Source organism: Macrobrachium nipponense, chromosome 45 (assembly GCF_015104395.2).
Source record: "Macrobrachium nipponense isolate FS-2020 chromosome 45, ASM1510439v2, whole genome shotgun sequence".
Lineage (NCBI taxonomy): Eukaryota > Metazoa > Arthropoda > Malacostraca > Decapoda > Palaemonidae > Macrobrachium > Macrobrachium nipponense.
Genome location: NC_061105.1, coordinates 6,960,934 through 6,982,005, shown reverse-complemented (window position 1 = coordinate 6,982,005; position 21,072 = coordinate 6,960,934). Strand labels below are relative to the sequence as shown.

At 38.6% G+C, this 21,072-nt stretch overlaps 2 protein-coding genes across 3 annotated transcripts; one reads left to right on the top strand and one right to left on the bottom strand.

Annotated features, from left to right (window-relative positions):
* Positions 1-350: 350 nt before the first annotated feature.
* On the bottom strand, positions 351-19,309 carry LOC135214334 (homologous-pairing protein 2 homolog). Its single transcript, XM_064248534.1, is given in 5 exon segments — positions 351-657; positions 659-703; positions 1,489-1,716; positions 1,945-2,230; positions 19,289-19,309. Coding segments are annotated over 4 exon segments (639 nt in total). The 5' UTR covers positions 2,095-2,230; positions 19,289-19,309; the 3' UTR covers positions 351-441.
* A 92-nt stretch (positions 19,310-19,401) lies between these two features.
* Positions 19,402-21,072, top strand: LOC135214332 (uncharacterized; the record flags this gene model as incomplete). Of its 2 annotated transcripts, none has more annotated exon segments than XM_064248532.1 (3): positions 19,402-19,618; positions 20,212-20,278; positions 20,649-21,072. In XM_064248532.1, coding segments are annotated over 2 exon segments (491 nt in total), but the record flags the coding sequence as incomplete, so codon positions are not given.

Sequence of the window (21,072 nt, the reverse complement as noted above, 5' to 3'; positions counted from 1 at the left end):
GTGGTGAAAACATTGGCAATATCAAACAGATTCTCTCAATAAAAACACGCAGCCTTCCTTGGCAGAACTGGAGAAAAGGCAGAAGCTAAACACTACAAACTACCCCAATTCTGATTATTGATAAGTACTGGTTTTAACAAACTTACACTAATAATTAAATATTCGACTCTGTCTGACTCTATCGTCATACACTAACCCAAAACATTACCATTCAATTAAAGTCTGCTTTCTACCTAATACTAAGCCATGCTATTCCCCCACCTTTTTATTATGTCCCGAATATTGAAGCTGCCTGTTTTTTTCTCTCCCTAAACAAGAATATCCTTATACATACATAAAAAAATCAACAATTCAAATTCTTCATTTATTCCATATAAAAATATACTGTATAATAAAGGAATTTCCAAATAATCAACATAAACACAATAATGAAACTAAACATTAGACCTTCTTTAACGCTACTCCAACTTCCTCATCTGTTTCAACACCGATTTCTTCGAACAAGACCTTTTTTGGCTTTGGATACCCTTCTAAGATGGCATCCAAGATGTCCATGGCCATGCGCTTTCTCTTACGCCACATCTTGTTCATGTTGTCACTTTCACCTTCAATCTTCTCTTTTTCCTCTTTGGAAACTAAGGTCCTGGGTTGTTGATTGTAAGTTAGTGAGCTTATTTTGCAATGTTGAAATCTCCTCCTCCAACTGGAAGCAAAAATATTTATGTACCAGTTAACTTTTAGAATTCATTTTGACCATATCAAGTGACAAAGAAAATATTATTAAGAGCAAGAGACAGCAAAATGTATACCATGCATTAGTCCAAAAATACAAAAGACCACTCTTGTTCAACATCATTTGCTTCAATGTTATGCAATGCGAAGGGTCTCTGTAAAACTCTGCCCATGTTGCTTTTGCAAACATCAACCTTCCACTGCTCTTGTCCATCCCACAGCCAATGGATTCATCTGGTCCTAGCAATGATCAAAAGACCCTCCAATGTACTGGTGGTAATAAATGGTAATGCAGTATTACCTGGGCACTGCTGCCTTGGGGAATTACAGCAACATGGGGCACTAACACAACTAATAAATCTGATACAATTATTGTAGTGGATGTAGAAATAAAAGTCTTATGAAGAAAAAATTTGCAAACACATTTCTACTGCACATACCTACATCTACAACAGGTAGATTAAGGCTGTAGAAAATGCCAGTATGTTTCAGAATGTTTTTAGTTTGACGAATAACTTGAGAAAGTTGCCCAAACAAGCCACTTTCACCTAAAAACTTTCACTCAATTCTCTACTTTTATATATTTTTATATCTGTAACCTCCTCCCATTCCCACATATGAGCATCCTCTTCTATAGAAATTTGGTCTGCAAGTTAAGAGCCTTTTAAGTTTTTATTTATTTATTTTTATTTTATTTTTTTAAGACAAATTCTGGCATATTTTGAATACTAACAAGAATTAAACACACACACTTACTTCAGCAATTCTCTTCATTGCTTCCTCAGTTGTTAGACTGGAGTTGAGACCTCTAAGCTTTGCTTCCGCTTCAGTGCTCAGCTTCTCTTTCTCTTTGACGGACTCATTCAGTTTAGCAATTTCGTTGTCCAATTCCTTCAACTTATTCTCATCAAATGAGGGGAAGTGACTTTGCTCATAAACATAGACCTTCTGCTTGCCATACGATTTCTCTCGCAACATTCCACCCTACAATAGGAAAAAAGGTTAAATATAATAGATAAAAAAAATTTTGGCTACAACACCACAGCAACTTAGTTAACTCAGTATCAGCTTACTTCTAAATGGAACAAGGAATATAAAAGAATAATCCATAACCAGTGTACAATAACCGATGGGTTTTTAATGCCAAGCCTTAATTTTGACTTTGTGTCTTCACATCTACCTGGTATAAATCATTAGTGTGTATGTACTTACCGAAACTAACTGATCAAGCGCCTTCTGTACAGCTGTTTTGCCAATGTCCTTGTGCAAGTTCATGAATATATCATTGACACTGTAAGGTCTGTTTTGCTGTTCCATATACGAACGAATTCGTTCCATGGCTTCATTGTCCTTCTTACTCATTATTGCTAAGTATTGAAATGCATTAACTACAAAAATGTATCACAATGCTTCCTTCTTGTAACACGTTTTCCTGACCCAGTCCTCTTTCTATACTGAATTACAGCATTTTCTTATAGTATGTTGACTACATAGAAACCTGTAGAAAGAGAAGAAAAAACATTAAAAGTGCCAACTATGACTCAACTACAGTACAAACATTTACAACAATAATGTATTTAAAATTTTTGTTTCTTAGATACAAAATCACAGTTTTTGCTAACTAGGAATAAGACCAGGTCATGACTCCATTATCCAGGTCTCATGACAGCTAGGTTGCTGCAATCCTTTGGCTACCAGAAGTAAAAAAACACAACTTTCCATTAAAAAAAATTAATGTTGAGTGATATCACTTGAAGTTTATCTCATTCTAAATTAAACATTCTTATCAGGCCTTGATAGAGAAGGGGGAAAATCCTTGATATTCAAATTGATCAAGATAAGGGAAGTGGCTTAGAAAATGTAAGATATTAAATATTTACTTTTCTATCCAAATACAAGCTCTACAATACTGAGACTGCACTATGTAGAGTAAAGTTAATCACAAAGGGGTCTTCCTTTAAAATGCCTCTCTTACAAACAGTTCTGGATTAATTGACATTTTTACAATTTATCATACTTTACGTAATGATGCCATTTATAAAACTTTTTTTCTGTGTGGTTCTTATTGGCCACAGCTGGGTAAGGCCTACCTCCTTTGGCCTGTTGAGGTTTTTTGGCCAGAAAACAGCAATAACTGATCAAAGTAAGGTTTCAGACAGACTGGGTTAGTTCACCTCTTAAAAATAGGGATATCCTATACATCCCTGATGTAGGTTAGTTTATTCAAACGAAACACTGTAGTAGCCTACAACAAAAATAGTCTTCTGCGGAACTTTTTTTTTGTATTTTAAACTGTGAAGTTCTCAGCAACCCTTTACATCCCAAACAAAACCAACAAGCCACTAGTAGCCTGATTTGTCAAATCTGCAGGCTACTGTTAGATGGAATCTACTGATTAATTTGCACCCAATATGACAACCTGGGCAAACCAAAATTTTGTGGTACGGTAAAACTGCTCGAATTCTCTAAATGTTAATACCTAGCCTAGCTAGCTGAATAGTATATTAGAAAATTTACTAACTTATATAGAAGCTGTGACATTTCTCAACTGAACAATTGCTTGATCACATGTGAACTGAATGTAATATTTAGGCCAAAGAGGAACCACTGTGACCTAGGTATGAGGGCATTCAGCGCTGAAACGGAAATTGACAGTAAAAAGTTTGAAAGGTGTAACAGGAGGAAAACATCACAGTGCGCACCGTATGAATCAATTGTTAGAGAGGGTGGAAAGTACCTTACGGCCTGTTTTGATTAACACAACTGCCTTTCATAGCCCGGTCCATCAGAGCCTAAGCTATGAGGTCCATCAGTCTTAGCTAGACTACCTATGAAGTCCATCAAAGCCTTAGTTATGAGGTCCATCAAAACCTTAGCTATCCGGTCCACCATAGCCTTAGCTATGAGGTCCAGAATGCCAGCCCATCAGATCCTCAGCTATGAGGTCCATCAGAGCCTTAGCTATGGGGTCCGTCAGAGCCTCAGCTAGCCTATGTGGTCCATCAATGCCTTGGCTATGAGGTCCATCTGAGCCTTAGCCTAGCTACCTAGGTATCCTATGAGGTCCATCAGAGCCTTAGCTTACCTAGTTAGGTAGCTACTAGTAGTAGCTATGAGGTTAACAAAGGGTAGATCTAGGGTACGTTAACTACTAATACTCTTTTTTTTTGTTTTTTTTCATCTGTCCATCCGCCTGTGTGGTGTTTTTGTATGGTAACACTGCGTCCCGGGCTTTAGATAGTTACATTCGGCTTACATTCAAACGATAATAATAATATCCTGATTTCGAATATAACGGTGTAATTCGCATTCAGTAAATTATTAAAACACATTTTCAGTTGCAAATGTACACCCAGATATCCTTTTATATCTAACCTAACACTTACACACAGCGTAACTATTTACCGGGACGCAGTGTTACCATACACAAACACCATTGGCGGATGGACAGATGAAAAAAAAAAACGGAGTATAGGTACCTACCTAGTATCCACGGCGGCCTAGACTATGGTAGTTGCGGTTTTTCTATGCAGTTTTACCTACTGAACACGAATTTTAAGTGATATTTATTCGGACGACTGTAATTAATACCCCCAGGGGCCAGTACTAGCCTTGGAGGAATTATTCCTCCAAGGTACTAGGCTAGGTATACCTAGTAGCTAAACACGGCGAAATACATTGGACGGCCCCCAATCCCTAGTGGATATCGTATCCACGGTTACGTCCTTGCGGACTGCTTCTGTAAATAATAAACAAAATAAAGGTAAACAATTCACCTGGATTTAGGACAAACATTAAAAAATACATTACCATTCTACAGAAGTTCACCGAAACCAAAACAAACAAACATTAGCGCCAGAATTTGATAATAGAAGAAAAATATTACTAGAGTGGCCACCCACCAGCATACTTCCAACGACGCCATGACAGTTGGGGGAGGTTTACTTGGACAGATGACGCGAAATTTAGCATTTGAATGGCCATAAAATGACTGCCATAATTACTTACATATTGGATACGCAAAATTTAGCGTTTGAATAGCCATATCAATACCTGTCGTTATTGCTTGTATATTGAATACTCGAGTATATCAGTTTAAATGCTCAAAATCTATGAAAATACAAGCAAATTGTAGATATTTGAAAAATGTTATTCGAATTTTTGTTTTATTCGGCAGCATTAAAATTAGAGAACTTGGGATTTGAAGAAACAGAGGAGTAAATCTGTTGTCGTTAATATAGCTCCCATCTGGGTGAATGTGACAAATAACTACGTAGATGGGATAATGCGAATACATCTAAGTTTTAAAAACAGTTTGCAGATCACAGTCATTTAAATTTATATTTCAGTAATACGATATTCAAGCTTAAAAACGAGCAACAATTTTATTTAAGGAACCCCTAAAACCATTCTCTCTGGTATGACTATTTACACATAGAAAATCATAATTCAAGGATACACAAATCTAATCTCAAAAGGCGATTTTTACGGAACAATCTTTCCTTTTCTGATCTACAAAGATTAAGCTTCGTTCGTCCTACAAAATGTGAACGAGAGCACTTAGGTAATCAAATATAATTCATTTTGGACTGCTCAATTTACTATACTACCGGGACACTATCATATATCGTCTAGATGAGTTCAGTAATTTCTTGGAAAAGAACCTCTATGGCTATAAATATATATACCTAGTATTGATTATAACAAATATACGCCTATAAAGAACTGGTGAGTGAATTATAAATGCATCCCAGTTACATACAGTACAAAGCGTTCATAATGGCTACGCATATTAACGTGCGGAAAAGTATAATTACCTTTCACTTCTGTTTTTAAATAGCACATGAACAAAAAGGATGCCAAGCTATTCAGATTAAACTATAATTTTAAAAATGACGTATTAAGCTTACAATCACTATTCTCGTGATCATTTTCATAGACTACAAGTTCTTAAATACAACAGGCATTGCGGTCATAACCTTGGGTCGCAAAGATTTCACAGAATGGAATGCCGTGAAAAAACGACTAACTTAAGCCAGAGTTACCATAGTCATTGGCAAGACATATTATGGAGGTTATGTACTATGTCTACAGCAGACCACAAGAAGGGCAGTGTCTTAGTTACGCATTAAATTGGACAGAAAAGAAGCCTGCATTCATTTCATTTAATCAGGAAATTGTTTGAGAAAAAGGTAGAAATGTTGCTAAACACTTCAAGGAACAATTAAAAAAAATTGTCATTTACACATTCAAGATAAAGACATGAATATTCTGAAAAAAAAAGACAGATTATATCTTTATAAAAATATCTGAAAACAAAAGAAATGGTTTATATATTCAAGCATTTTGTACTAAACTGAATATTAGTGTATGGCAATTCTATATTCGGTTTCAGGGCTGTACTCGGCAGAGAAGGCACGGAGAGGGGGGGGGGGGGGGGGGGGTGGCGTGGTTGGAGTAAGCTGTGAGTGGAATGAAATTGTATATATAGAATTCAGGCCAAAGGCCAAGCGCTGGCACACATGAGGTCATTTAGCAATGAAACAATTGTCAGGAAAAAGTAGATAGCAAGATGGAAGAAAGAGAATATGAACGGAGGCACGGTAAAAGGAACGAAAGGGGTTGCAGCTAGAGGCCGAAGGGACGCCGCAAAGAACCCTATGTAATGCCTACAGTGGGCAGTGTGAGGTGCACTGACGGCACTAACCCCTGAATTTATTCCTGATGTTTAATCACGGTTGGTCGTAATAGAGAGCCGATTGGTATTTTAAAATATTTTACTGTGATCTACGGCGAGTGTCTCTCCTTAAGTTAGCAAAGAGCACAAGAGAGAGAGAGAGAGAGAGAGAGAGAGAGAGAGAGAGAGAGAGAGAGAGAGAGACGCACATCACGTTAAAGACATTGGGAGTTATGCAGCACCAGCGGGCTGAAAGCCCGCACCCTGTTAAAATGGTTCATCTTTTTTCACTTGCAGAGCTACGGCAGAGCACATCTACATGCAAACGCTTCAGCGCGAATATAAACGAGCGTGAATGGAGCTCTCTCATCCCCCCCCACCCGTACCCTCCCCCCCCACCCCAAAACCAAATCTTATCGTCTCTCCCGGCTAATAATAATTTTTTTTATTAATTTATTTTGGTGAGTAGTGGCAGGGAGCAGAGACTGCCTCCATGCTGCTCATGCAGGGATTATATCAGTGATAAATATGACTGGAAACAAGGCTGTCATTAATCATTACAGCATTCTCTCTCTCTCTCTCTCTCTCTCTCTCTCTCTCTCTCTCTCTCTCTCAGCGATTACCTCTCTTAAAACTGGATTGCAGTTGCTTTATTAGGCTCATTCAGAAGCTGGCTTCCACGGTAAGACTATCGCTACTATTTATCATGAAAGCTCTCTCTCTCTCTCTCTCTCTCTCTCTCTCTCTCTCTCTCTCTCTCTCTTCCCGAGAGCATCGGATAATATGTGCAAATGGCAGAGGCGGATAACGCGGGATTATGAGGTTATATCTGGTTGTTCGCTTTGGCTCGGCCTAAACCGGTATGAATGACCCTCCGGGCGCTAAAATCCGAGACTTTAGCGGCCCGAACTGACGTGTGGGTACTGGGGGCGATCGTTTATAATTTCACCCGGCTTCCATGGTAAAAAAAAATCAGCTTTGCAGCAAGACCTGGAAGCTGCGAGTATTCTAAAAATGAAACGTTGGGTTGTTTCTCCAAGTGAACGAGAGAGAGAGAGAGAGAGAGAGAGAGAGAGAGAGAGAGAGAGAGAGAGAGAGAGAGAGAGAGACGTGTTTGGTTCCAACGTTTGAATTCTAGAAGAAAAATCTGGTTTTCTTACTTTCTCTTACTTTCTACGGCATGAATCTTGGTATGATAACTGAAAGTTAGGTCTAAAAAATTTTTTATCATATGGAGAATGTAGCTTTAAGATGAATATTAGAATTTTTACAGTACGTGATTGTGTCTCCTTAGACCCAAGATATCCAATGCAACAATCATGTAGCAAGACAATCGTGAGGACTACTTAGTACTGAAACATTTACTTCAAAATATCAAAAGGAAAGGGTTCAAAAAGTGTCACAACACCGACCCTTCCCGATGCAGCATCAAGCGTGAGGTTTGGATAGACTACGACCATCGTCGGTGTGACTCCTGACAACAGTAAAACATGAGTCGTGTTCATATTCTTATTCAAGGGAATTTATTTCAAAACTCGTAGACTTCTGGACATGAGGAACAAAATCTCCATGCGAAATTTGAATGGATTAAGTATATCTCCGTTTATTTATCAGCTATTAGTCTACTTAAATATTTACTCGTATATGTAGTTAGATAACTAGTATTATATGAAGATAAGTACATCACTCCATTGACGTTACGACAGACACAAGATTGATTTATACCAAAATTCTTTACCCAAACATAGAGACTAATTTGATCTTCGCTTTGCACCAACAGTTCATCCTTAAACGTCCATTGTATTTTCATGCAATGAATAACTTTTCCCGCCCTCCACAACGACAAAATGTCAACCTGGAGTGGTGTGATATTTCAGTTTTGTTTGCTCTCAACAACAAAGCACCAGTCCCATATCACAGCGAAGGATGTGAAGAAGAAGAAGAAGAAAAAGAAGAAAATCTGACGATTGCGAAAGGTTTAACAAATAAACAAAACATCCTTTCCCGCGCGATTTAAACACACAAGTTGCCTGTTTGCTCCTAGAGAGCCGCTCTGTATATTTGCATATATTTGATTTTAATGTGTCAATGTATACATGGGCACATTTTGTGAATAATAACTACATAAAACTGTAAATGCTTTTGATTTTCTTGTATACTCTATTCCTAGCTATTTATACCCAAAGTATGTATTAAACTAAGTATATTAAGCTATACTGTCAACAAACAGGACTTAAGTGGACTTAAGCAAAGGGGATATGGAACCATACTGGCCAATTCATTGGGGGCCTGGAGTCTTCCAAAAGGCTAGGATTTAACTTAAGAACCCCTGGCACTAGACCTACCCTATCAGTGTCCGTTGCAATCGCGTCCTTCTTGCCCTGAGGAAGAGCCGTTTGGTCAACCAACAAAAAATATAGTGGTGGACACAAACGCCTAATCCATGACCCTATCGCAATTCCGGCCATATGACCAACCTACGGTCTTTAATATTAGGTCTCTGCCTGGACTAAGCTGCACGTTATGAAATGTAACCAGGGAGCAATAGGCCGAAGAACACGACTGATCTGTCAATATTGGCCCATTGGGTCCCTAACCACGGATGGTGGCACAAGGTTTTTATGGACTATTTTCAATCTGTACGACAATTATTATTATTATTATTATTATTATTATTATTATTATTATTATTATTATTATCATCATCATAAGACGCAAATGATCTCTTTCATTCGGTTTCTCTCCTATGACGTATTATTAGCCTAACAGTGCAATCCTCAGTGGCGCGGACTCAGCCTAGGTCTAGAAGCTATAGCTGCCTTCCAAACCTAAAAACATTTAAAATATTACGGACGCATATTTTCTGCAATCGATGTAAATAATCAGATTTGAATTGTGGCGGAAATAATTCGAGTAAGACGTACTGGGAGCGCACGGGGTATTTACCCCGGGGAAATCTGATTTGGATGACGAACTAAATTATGCCATTGTAGCATGATTTGCGAGTCGCTTCATCCCTATCTTTAAAGATATAGGACTAAGGTTAGTCAACTCTAGGATAAAAGATAATTATATTACTCGATTAAATAACGCTACGTTAAAATATCAAGTTTGAAGTATTTAAATAAATTGAATTTCTGCAAATTAGCAACCAATGGCATCTAGTGATTGCAAATACAATAAAAATAAATATCATTGCGTAACTTAAAGTTGAACGTTTATGCAAATTTAACATCAAAATTAGAATTTCATCAAGAATATAATAACATTGAGCGAACAATAACGCAATAAAAATTAATAGCGCTGGACATAAGTCTATGGCAACGTAGTTGATTGAGGGTATTCATAAATGCATATGAAAAAAAAACACCACTACGCAGTTGCGGGTCTCTCTCTCTCTCTCTCTCTCTCTCTCTCTCTCTCTCTCTCTCCAAAGCATGTTAATCACCTAAAAATGACTAAAGAATATAAATGATCACGTAACATGCGCTAGTGCAGCATGTTTGGAAATTCCGCTCCTCTCGTATGTAATGTAGTTCAACAATGCTTCCAGTTGATGTAAGAAACAGTTATTTAGTTAGTTGGTTAGTTAGGGTGTGTGTTTGTGTGTGTGTGTGCATAAATATGCAGCCAAAGGAATTATAACAGAACTGAAGGAGAAAGAAGAGGAAAAACCGTTTGATTGGTGGAGTTCCCACTCTCTCTCAGCCCATTACCGTCGTCATGTTTGAGGGGAACAAACCCTTGGGATTTTACTGTGTTTTTTAATGAATAACTGTGGACGTCTTTCTTTCTTTCCTGAGGAAATTTCGTTCATATGAACATGATTCTGTCGAATCGATTGATTGGAATGAGGGACTTCTACTACAAACAGGATTGGAGATTGTCGAGTAGTCCCGGAGGCTTCAAGCAGCGTTGCCTAATATCTTGATATAACTTCGGTAACCAATGAAACTGTTTATATATTTCTTTCATTTATTTACAGGCGAAAAAATATTTAATGGACTTGATGGAGCATATCAAGAAAAATAATTTGATTTAGATGAAATAAAGCGATGAGAAGGCTAACTTCTTGTAAAGGTTAGATAAACAAATTCATCAAACGTGGCAACTGTTCGCCCTAGAAACTGCGCTATCATCGCATCTTTATTCCCGCTCTGATAAAATTTTCCTGAAGTGAAATATAAAAAAAATTATATTATTGATAATTACACATATCTCTGTTCACTCTGACGTCAAGATGATAATATAGGCCTATTGCGGAGTCGGGACTATATACTAAGTCTATGTGATTGAATTGTGGAGGGGAGGTATTGAAAAAAGAAAAAAAAGAAAAAAAACCGTCATTGCTACAGTGTTTTAATTGTCTCCCTATAAAGTCTTCTGATAAACAGAGACAACATTCGCTGCTATTAATGTATTAGAGAGAGAGAGAGAGAGAGAGAGAGAGAGAGAGAGAGAGAGAGAGAGAGAGCACGTATGAAGTTTTGTCAATTCTTAACGACCTTAAACGTATGTTATCATTTGGATGTCACTACGTACGTAATAAAAAGAAAATCTCTCTCTCTCTCTCTCTCTCTCTCTCTCTCTCTCTCTCTCTCTCTCTCTCTCTCTCTCTCAAATACATTCTGTAAAAGGGCCAAGAACCGTCCCAAATTGAATACTTCTCAGCCAGGGTTACCCAAAGAGAGTTCTAGGAATGAACACTTCAGCAGAAGCTGGGATTCCTCGCCTTATGTCATCCCGGAGACGAGAAAAGAAAATTATTATGTAAACAAGTGATAAACTCTTCTGCTTTTACGATCGATGCTGAAAGCGAACGAGAGAGAGAGAGAGAGAGAGAGAGAGAGAGAGAGAGAGAGAGAGAGAGAGCTGCCTGACAGGAAGTTCTTGTAAGAATACGATGATGTACTATCTGTATGGAGGTTCGACAGACTTCTCATGAGCCTTTTTATGTAGGCGTATGGAGCAGCTAATGCGGAAGTGTTCAGCACGTGCGGTTCATCCTCGATAAAAAAAAATTCAAGCACTGTCTTGTCGTTTCTATAGACTATAAACACCCGCTGGCAAGGTTTAGGGTTAAACGTTTTATATTATATAGTTTTTTTGGGCACCTTTTAATGAGGAATATATTTATTTTAAACTAGACTACGGTTAAACTGAAGTCCAAACCAGACTTCATATTGCTAACGAAGTTAGAAGTCAAGATGCGCGCTAGAAGAGAGAGAGAGAGAGAGAGAGAGAGAGAGAGAGAGAGAGAGAGAGAGCCCGACGCAGCAACAGTTAATTTGTGTTAGCGAAACGTTTTGACTCCGTGACGTCATCGTCGAGGACGCTGACGTCATTATCATCTGTTTTTGCTGCTGCCGCCTTGGGAACTCCTCTCCTCTCCGCTCGAAGGGATTTCCTTGTCGTGAGGAAAAAGAAGAAGAAGGTGGAGGAGGAGGATGAGAAAATACTGCATTGGATTTCTTCTTGTTTTGTACATCTCGTTTTCGAACAGAGAGAGAGAGAGAGAGAGAGAGAGAGAGAGAGAAGCAAAGACTACCACGTCGGAGCATCCTGTTCTTCTATGGAAGATGATAATAGGAACGGAAGTACAGTAAAATGAATGAATGAGGATGCAGCTAGGGTCCAAAAGGACGCTGCAAAGACCCTTAGGTAATGATGCTTGCAGTGCACCACGTGAGGTGCACTGACGGCAGAATGTGTGGAATACTGGACATCACTTGCAAATTGAAATGAAATGGTGACCTCACTACTTGACCCCTGATATGTATAGAATGTAGAGTAAGACTACCTGTATCCTCACTACAGCAAATAAGTCGGTAAAATGTCGATAACTTGTCACCAACACATCAAAAGCATGTCGGCAACATATCGCCCTCACATCACCGTCATGTTGAAAACGAGACAACTAATCTTTGCCAAATGCTAACCTTGTACTGAGTTTTGAAAATTAAATATGGAAATTTTGTCATAATCTCCATCAATTTTTATTGACCCAATTGCAAAATGATTAACAGTCTGTTTTGATGAATAAAATCTAAAATTCATTATGAATACAGACTATTAATCCTGGCGGAGCTAAATAAATTACTGTAGCTCGGTGGTGTGGTTCAACTGCTGAATAAGAGAGAGAGAGAGAGAGAGAGAGAGAGAGAGAGAGAGAGAGAGAGAGAGAGAGAGAGAGAGAGAGGGGAGAGAGAGAGTATTCTTTGCCTCTTTTTCCTTTCGTATTTGCAAAGGATTCCAGTGGAATCCTTGTAACAATACGTTCATCGAAAAAGAGTCGGTTTGCATCCTGCAGCAGTTGTATTCCGAGATTATAAAGTGTTCCTTTGTGTTACAAGCGTAAACAAAAAGGGGGGGGGGGGGGGTGGGGGGGGGGGGGGGGGGGGGGGGGGGATTAGGTCTGCACAAAAGCAGACGTAGGATTGACGGGGGTTGGGAGGTCTCTCCTCCCTCTCTCCCCCCTCTCCCTTCAGTCCTACCAATAGAATTTATTCCATTACGAAAAATCAGCGTAAAATAGGTTTGCCAAACCATCGTATGGTAAATGACAACTACAGTTAAAAAAAAAACTGATTTCCTTGGTTGTAGATAAAACAATTCACTTGCAAGCAACATTCCATTAGGGTGCTTCCACACTACAGAAAAGTATGCCACGGACACACGTTGGCAACCTATCGCATACATATCATAAACATGTGGAATACGGGTTAGAGCTCCTCTAGCCAGTGCTTCATACTGAGGTCTGTTCACCGCCACTTCCGGCCTCTGACTTATTTTCAATTGTTTGTGACATCTAATAAAAGGAGCCCATAAAAACGCCAAAATATAGAGAGACAATACTATATTTCAGAGACTGTTGTCTCTCTCTTCCGGTAGACGAATGAGAAAGGCTACAGAAAAGGTGGTATTTATACCAAGAGATCAATCCACATGTATGCCATATGTTGGTGACACAAAAAAAATGGTCACGCGAGAAAAGAAAGCCAGGACGCCATACTATCATCCACAAATCTTGAGAGAATACGAGAATATTCTACCCAGCCTCACCGATGCAGTGGACTTGATGGCATCCACAGGTCATATTTTATAACCTTCTTGATGTGTTGGAGTCGGACGGAGTGGAAAAAAAATGAGACAAGGTTATATTTTTTTTTTCATTCAATACGGATCTAATATCTGTCTCGTATTATCTTAAAAAAAGGGGGCGGGGGGCCCCGGGGGGGGTGGATTTTGATTCACTTGCCTGCAAATAAATTCATTGTTCTTTATTTTTTGACAACATGGTATGTCTTGAGAAGGAGAGAGGATAAGAGATGATAGAGAGAAGGAGAGAGAGAGGGAGAGAGAGGGTCAATTACTAGATGCCCCTGGAAGAGAACCCGGGTGACGACGATGCAGGCTGGCGCCACGCCGTCCAGCCGCTGAGTACAAGATGAATAAAGATGAATAAAGAAGGTCAAGATCAAGGGTTCTAGATCAGTGACAGAATCCTCCGGCTCCATTCCAGGAAAACCTCAAACCTCACCCCCAACACCCACCCACCCCCCAAAAAAGAAAAATAACCTATAATATATATCGCGTGGAAAAATGAAGAGTGAGTTCGCCCGAGGCGCTATTTATATTTTCCCACTTCGTTCACCGGGGCTCAGTCACGGTCTTTCTTTACCTGGCAGCTGTTATAGTTGTTGATGTTGTTGTTGTTGTTGTTGCTAATGTTGTTGTTGTATCAACTTGGCCTTGAGGGCGCACGGAAACACGGGCTCTTGCTTGTGCATGCGTTTCTCACCTTGTTGTGGAGAAGGAATGCGATCAAGCATAATAATCAATGGAGAAACCGATCGAGCAAGGGAGTCGTTTCAGAGGCAGATCCTGATTGCTACTACTACTACTACTGCTACGACTTGGTCCAAATGAACGGAACTAAAAAACAAACTCTTACGGTTAAGAGGGGCCGAATAGTGAGCAAGACAGAAGATATATCAAGAAATCTTGAAATAAAGCTTATAAACACCCAAGGACTGACAAAAGCAAAAATAATCGAGCTAGTGGAGATAACAAAAGAAAACACAATTATGTGCATCACAGAAACACACCTTAAACAACAAAAATTGCTATTCCCAACAAGCATCAGAGTGGTAGACTCAATGAGAGATGAAGACGACACCAAAGGAGGAGGCCTACTAATAATGTATAGAACCAAAGGAGAGATCCAGATGGAAAAAGAAAAGTCGGAACACAAAGCCATTCTAATAGTAAAGGTTAATTACAGAACAGCAATATTCAACATAATTCTGGTCTACATGTCAACTAGTGATAAAGAAAGAAATAAACGAATAATAAGCGCCTTACATGCAGCCATAGAAAAATCCACAGACCTGCCTGTGATAGTCCTTGGGGATTTCAATGGGCATTTAGGTTTCATAGGGACACAAGAACTTGATCAAAATGGAAAAATATGTTTATGGACCTAATGGAAAAAATATGACCTAACGCTATTAAATGGAGATCCCAGCTGCAAAGGAGAGATAACCTGGAGTAGAGGAGATCAGAACAGTGCTATAGATTTTGCCCTAGGCAACCAAAATATGTATAAAACTATGAATGTATGGAGATAGATGAGGGAAAATATGAATATGATCTATCAGACCATCAACCTCATAAAGGTCCAATTCAAAATGAACACTAAAGTAAGGAAAACATTCAGAAATGAAACAAAAGAATCAAAATATTTGAAAGTTACAGAAGAGTCTACCAGGAAATACCTTGAATATATAGAGTATAAAGTAAGCCAACAAGACAGAAAGAGATCTAACCCAGTTGGAAGAAACAATGAGCGAAGCAAAAACAAATAACATAGAGAAGATAATCAAAAGAATGTTAAAGACAGGAAAGCAAAGAAGAATAGAACCAGTATGGGTCACCAAAGAAATAAAGAAAGAAATAAGCCAAAGAATGGTATAACAAAATAAAAAGGAAAGCAAACAAGAAATAGAAGAAAAAAAATACTATAAGAAGCATATCTTAAACAAAAACAAAAAGTACAGATAATAATAAAGAAAGCATATGAAGAATATGAAGAAAAGATTAGAAATGAGATAATGAATGATAAAAATAGACACAGGAAAATCTGGGAATATATAGACATGCTGAGAGGAAAGACCACATCAGAAAAAGAATGGATAAGAATATTCGATGAAAATAAGCAAGAGATGAAGGACGAAACCCTAGGAAAGAGCTGGTAAAATTCGGGAAACAATATACCAAAAAGAAGAAAACAAAATAGGAGAGATATGGAATGAAAGCAAGAAAGAACAGTACAAACATGAAATTGGAAGAAATAGTGAAAAGATTAGGACAGCAGATGAAATGCCATATATCTTTAAGGGAACATAGAGTGTATGACCCAACAGAGACAGAGATTAGACCCATGGAAGAAATCAACATAACAGAAGAAGATGTAAAAAATCAACGTGAGAAAATGAAGACAATAAAGCACCAGGGCGGACCCAGATGGAATGAAGCCAGTACTGTTCAAATTACTCTTACAAAGTAACAACCTTCAAAAAGAATTGGCAGAATGTTTACATATACTGAAGGGCAGAAAAACGCAGAAAAGCTGGTTTAAGTCAAAAACAACACTTACGCCCAAAAAACAAAACCCCACAGTCAAAGATCTAAGGCCAATTGCTCTAACAAATGCATCATATAAAATCTTCATGGGGATCCTGAGAACCAAAATAGAAAAACATATTAGAAATATAGGAAAAATGAATGAACTGCAATCAGGCTTTACCGCACAAAGGAGAGGAATCGATAATTTATATATCTTACAATACTGCATACAAGAAACGTACAGAAGAAAGGACCCATTATTTGTAGTATCAATAGACTTCCAAAAGCATTTGACTCCAGTTAATAGGAAAAAGCTCATTGGTCAGATGATGATAGGCTACATGCAGAAGTAATAATGCAGTTGCAAAGATATATACAAATGATGTAACAAGCCTATACCTTAACAATACAGAACAAAAAGAACTAAATGTAACTAATGGAATAAGACAGGGATGCAATGGCTCAACCATATTCTTTCTATTAATAACGTACCTGATAATAGAAAAATTAGAAAATACAACAAAAGGTTTTAGAAATGAAGTAATAAGGATAGTGACACTATTATATGCAGACGACGGATTAATACTAGGGCACACACTAGAAGAAATAACAAAATCAATAAAAACCCTTATGGAAACAGCAAGTGAATGTGGCTTAAACATAAACAAGGACAAGAGTAACATACTAATATACAAAGACTGGTACAGTATCGATGATGTGGAGAATATGGAGCATAGAAGGAATAAAAATAGTTAAGAATATAAAATACCTAGGAGAACAATCAACAACATGAAAAAGATTGCTTCAGAGAACAGATAAAAAAAAAGGGCCAAATTAAAGCAAGCAGATGGCAAATATGGCTAATGCAGTCATCAATAAAAGTTGTAGCAGAGTAAAAATAGGAAAATTGTACTGGAAAGGACTAGCGATGCCTTCATTCATGTATGCAATGGAAGTCATGAAACTTGACAGGAAAACAACAAATGAATTTCAGAAGATAGACAATATAGTATATAGAGCAATTTTGAAAGCGCCAAGTTACACAGCAAGTTGTGCGTTAAGATCTGAAATAGGGGCCTCTTCCTGCCAATCTAGAGATATCAAGAATAAACTATTCTACCTGAAACATACACTGAAGAATGGTGGAAATAGGCTCCTATATGAGATAACCATGGATCAGTATGAAAAAAAAACCCTGGATAATGCAAGTAGAAGAGTATATGAAAGAACTAAACATAAACTTAAGTAAAATTGAAGCAGTTAAAGACAAACAGTTAAGAGAAATAATAAACAATTGGGACAGAAAAACATGGCAGAAAGAAATGAATGAAAAGTCAACGTTAAGAATCTACAGAAAATATAAAGAAAACATAAGAGAAGAAATCTGGTATGACAACACTGGAAAAACTGCTGATCAGTAGGGCCAGACTAGGTATACTAGAATTAAATGACAGAAATAGGATAAAAGGAGAAGATACAAAATGTTTATACTGTGAGGAACAAAATGAAAATTTAGAACATTTCTTACTTTACTGCCCAGCAACAATGAAATTAGAAATAGATATAGCTTTATGCAGCAACCATATCAAGAAAATAAAGAGGAATTAGTAGCAAATATACTCTTATTGGTATTACTAATGAGGGAGGAAGTGGAGAATAGGACAGATTTTATAAAAGAAATGTGGTATTTCAGAGAGAAGAAGCTCAAACAAACACAAACAGAGGAGGAATAAAAGAAGCAAGGGAGCCGTTTCAAAGCCAAATCCCACCTACTACTACTACTACTACTACTATAGTAGTAGAAGATTCAAAACTTTTCTAAACCTCTCGGCGCCTCTCTGACGAACATGGCATTAGAGACTTCCGGTCTCGTCGTAAACATGCTTGGGAGGAGACGAAACAGCTACGAGATGAACAGCGCGAAGCACCCGTCCCTAATTCGTCCAAACTTTGACGAACTGGCGTAAGCCATTTTTCCCCCTTTCTGAGGAAATAGCTTCGAAGATTTTGACATTATTCAGAGCTTCTAAGTAGCTTATCTTCCGAAGATATTTGGTTGGAAAATGTGGCTAGCGCAGGTAGCTGAAATTTTGAGAGTTATAGTCAGGAAAAAAAAAAAAAAAAAAAAAAAAAAAAAAAAAAAAAAAAAAAAAAAAAAAAAAGACATTTTGTCTGGAAAACTAAAAGAAAAAAAAAAAGTTTTTTTAAAAAAATGGTATACGCCAGTTCGTCAAACATGGACGAATTGATCCTGATGTAAGGACTACTGTTACGTGAAATCAAGTAATGACATCCTCCTCCTCCTCCTCCTCCTCCTCCTCCTCCTCCTCCTCCTCCTCCTCCTCTTCACTTTGCAGCCGAAGACATCATCCCGCAGGATGTCTCGAAGGAGAACAGGATAGAGGCTGCCAGTGATAATAATAATTAGCTATTTCTTAAAGGTCGCCAAAGCTTGTTGATGTATTTACGCACCGAATGTCACAATGATACGACAAAGTAAACGAATTTGATTGTATCAGTCTAATGTAACACCTTTTTCAGACCCTGTTAGGCTTTCCTAACCAACCAACAGCCGCCCCCCCCCCCCCCCCCCAGGAACAACAACAAACAAAGTAGTTTATAAGCTACTCGTCGAGCAAGCGAAAATGGGTCAACATCCTTTGGAACCACGACTTACCCCAGTGGTTTCCAACCTGTGGGGCGCGCCCCCCCCCCCTTGGGGGGGGGGGGTGCTCGAAGAGCTTCCGGAGCCGCAAATACTTGATGAAGGGGATAATTATATCTGAAAACTATTAATTACGATGGAATCAGATGTAAAAATACTGAGAAAATACTTCAGATATAAATATGGAATTTAGTTTTCTAAATATGTAGACTATTTCAAATTCTATATTAAGGAAATAATTATTAAACAATTATAAAAGACAACGAAAGTAACGTTTTGCAAATATGAAAATTGTACTGAATATATATATATATATATATATATATCTTATATATATATATATATATATATATAATATTGTGAATTGTTCACATGTGGCACTATGTCAATAAATTACAGTGTTTAAGGAAGTGGGGGGGAGGGGGAGGCGCAGAGGATGTGTCATTCAATGAAGGGGGGGGGGGGGGGCGAGAATTAGAAAAGGTTGGAAACCACTGACTTAACCAGTAACATATTATCCCAACCGTAATTCACTCAGGATCCTGACAAACCTCAAGCAAGTGAACAATGAAGACACCATAACCCACACACAACTTCTCCCAAAACACCTCGGGAGGGTGGAATTCCCCACGAGGGGAAGAAGATTCCCCAAGCAGCAACACTGGGGAAGGCCCGGGCGAAGTCACTACACAGCGGACGGAGCGTTGCACTACATGAGTCGGGGGCTCCCGCAAGGCGATATATAGGCTCCCACTCGATTTGAGGCGGCTCAGTTCAAGGTTGTTGGTTGCAAGTGTTGCATTCGAAGCTCAGACACGAGATAGAGAGATAGAGATAGAGTGAGAGAGAGAGAGAGAGAGAGACAGATCCTCTTCTCTTATAACTAACACAAAGGAGGAATTAAGAATCTCGCCGAGGTATTTGAAATATTTTCCGTATATTCATACATGCATACGTGTGTATACAAATGAGAGCGTGCGTTTGTTTGCGTCTATATGCCGACGGCAGTAAACGATAATGCATGATGTGCAAATATACACGTTACTAGAAGTGATTATGAAATAGGAACGTTTAACTGTTTTCTTGTGAGACCGGTGTGTCCCATGTTAGGGGATGGACCGCTTGTGTTGAACACAGTGAAAAGGTAACAAATTATGATGCAAATGTACAAACTACGGATAAATAAAACACACATTTACACACACACACCCACGTGTGTGTGTGTGTGTGTGTACCTGTTTGTGTGTGTGAATGTGAGTGTGTGTGTGTACGTATATGTGTAGGGTAAAACCTTACAGACGTTAACTTCTTTATTTTCCAGTCTCTCTCTCTCTCTCTCTCTCTCTCTCTCTCTCTCTCTCTCTCTCTCTCTCTCTCTCTCTCTCTCTCTCTTCCCTTTATTCTTGTTGGCCACAAGCCCTAATTTCCGCATTTTTTTTTTGCTAATGAAAAAAGAATTCTCCATTTTACAACCCACAGTCCCTCATTTGAAAACTGCATCTCTTTACAGATGAAGCTGGATAAAAGGTTACTTGGCGCGTGTCTGCCTCTTCTGCTGGCTACAGCCAGTGTCTATGGTAAGGAGACCTTTTCCTGTTCAATAACCAAAAGATAGCAAGAAGTTTTAGCTTGGGAAAATAAGATATAGATGATAAAATCTCTTAGCATTCAATACGACTTTCCATTCCTCAGGACTGGATGATTTAGATTCAGCCAGTCTCAAGCCAGAATGGCCCATTGCACCAAAATTACTGCACTGATTCTCCTTTAAACATTGCTGATTAAGATCATCTAACATTTTCTGCATTTCAACTTCAAACTAAGATCACAAAGCTTTCATGTCTTTAAAATGCACCTTTTCCAGAATCACGACCTAAAATGAAATTCATTCTTCCTCGAATGGAGGCATAGAAACATTTCTTAACCTTGTTTGTTTATACCCACTAGGTGGCCCAGTCAAGCGCCAGGCTGATGGAGTACCTGCCAATACCTCGTTAGCAGCAACGTTGCCAGAGAATCCCCTGGAACTCGATGAACTCCCTTACCAGCTATCTGCAGCTAACTGCAGTGGTGCTTCAGTTGAGGAAATGGCCATCGGTTCGGAGGAGACCTGTGTCCACATAGGCAACGTCGAAGGCTACGTGAATCTGGTCATGTCTATGATCCCTCTGCAGATCTACTACGAAAACAACCAAGAGTTCACGGACATCTTCAAAAACTACGATTACGACTTGGGAGTGGCGCAAGAGCACGCTAAACTCTGGAGGAACGGAGACAGCATCGTCTTTGGCATACGTCAGACGTTCGAGCTAGCTAGGCAGTTTGAGCCTGAGTTCACTAGGAAGTATATCATCAACCAAGAACGAGTAGA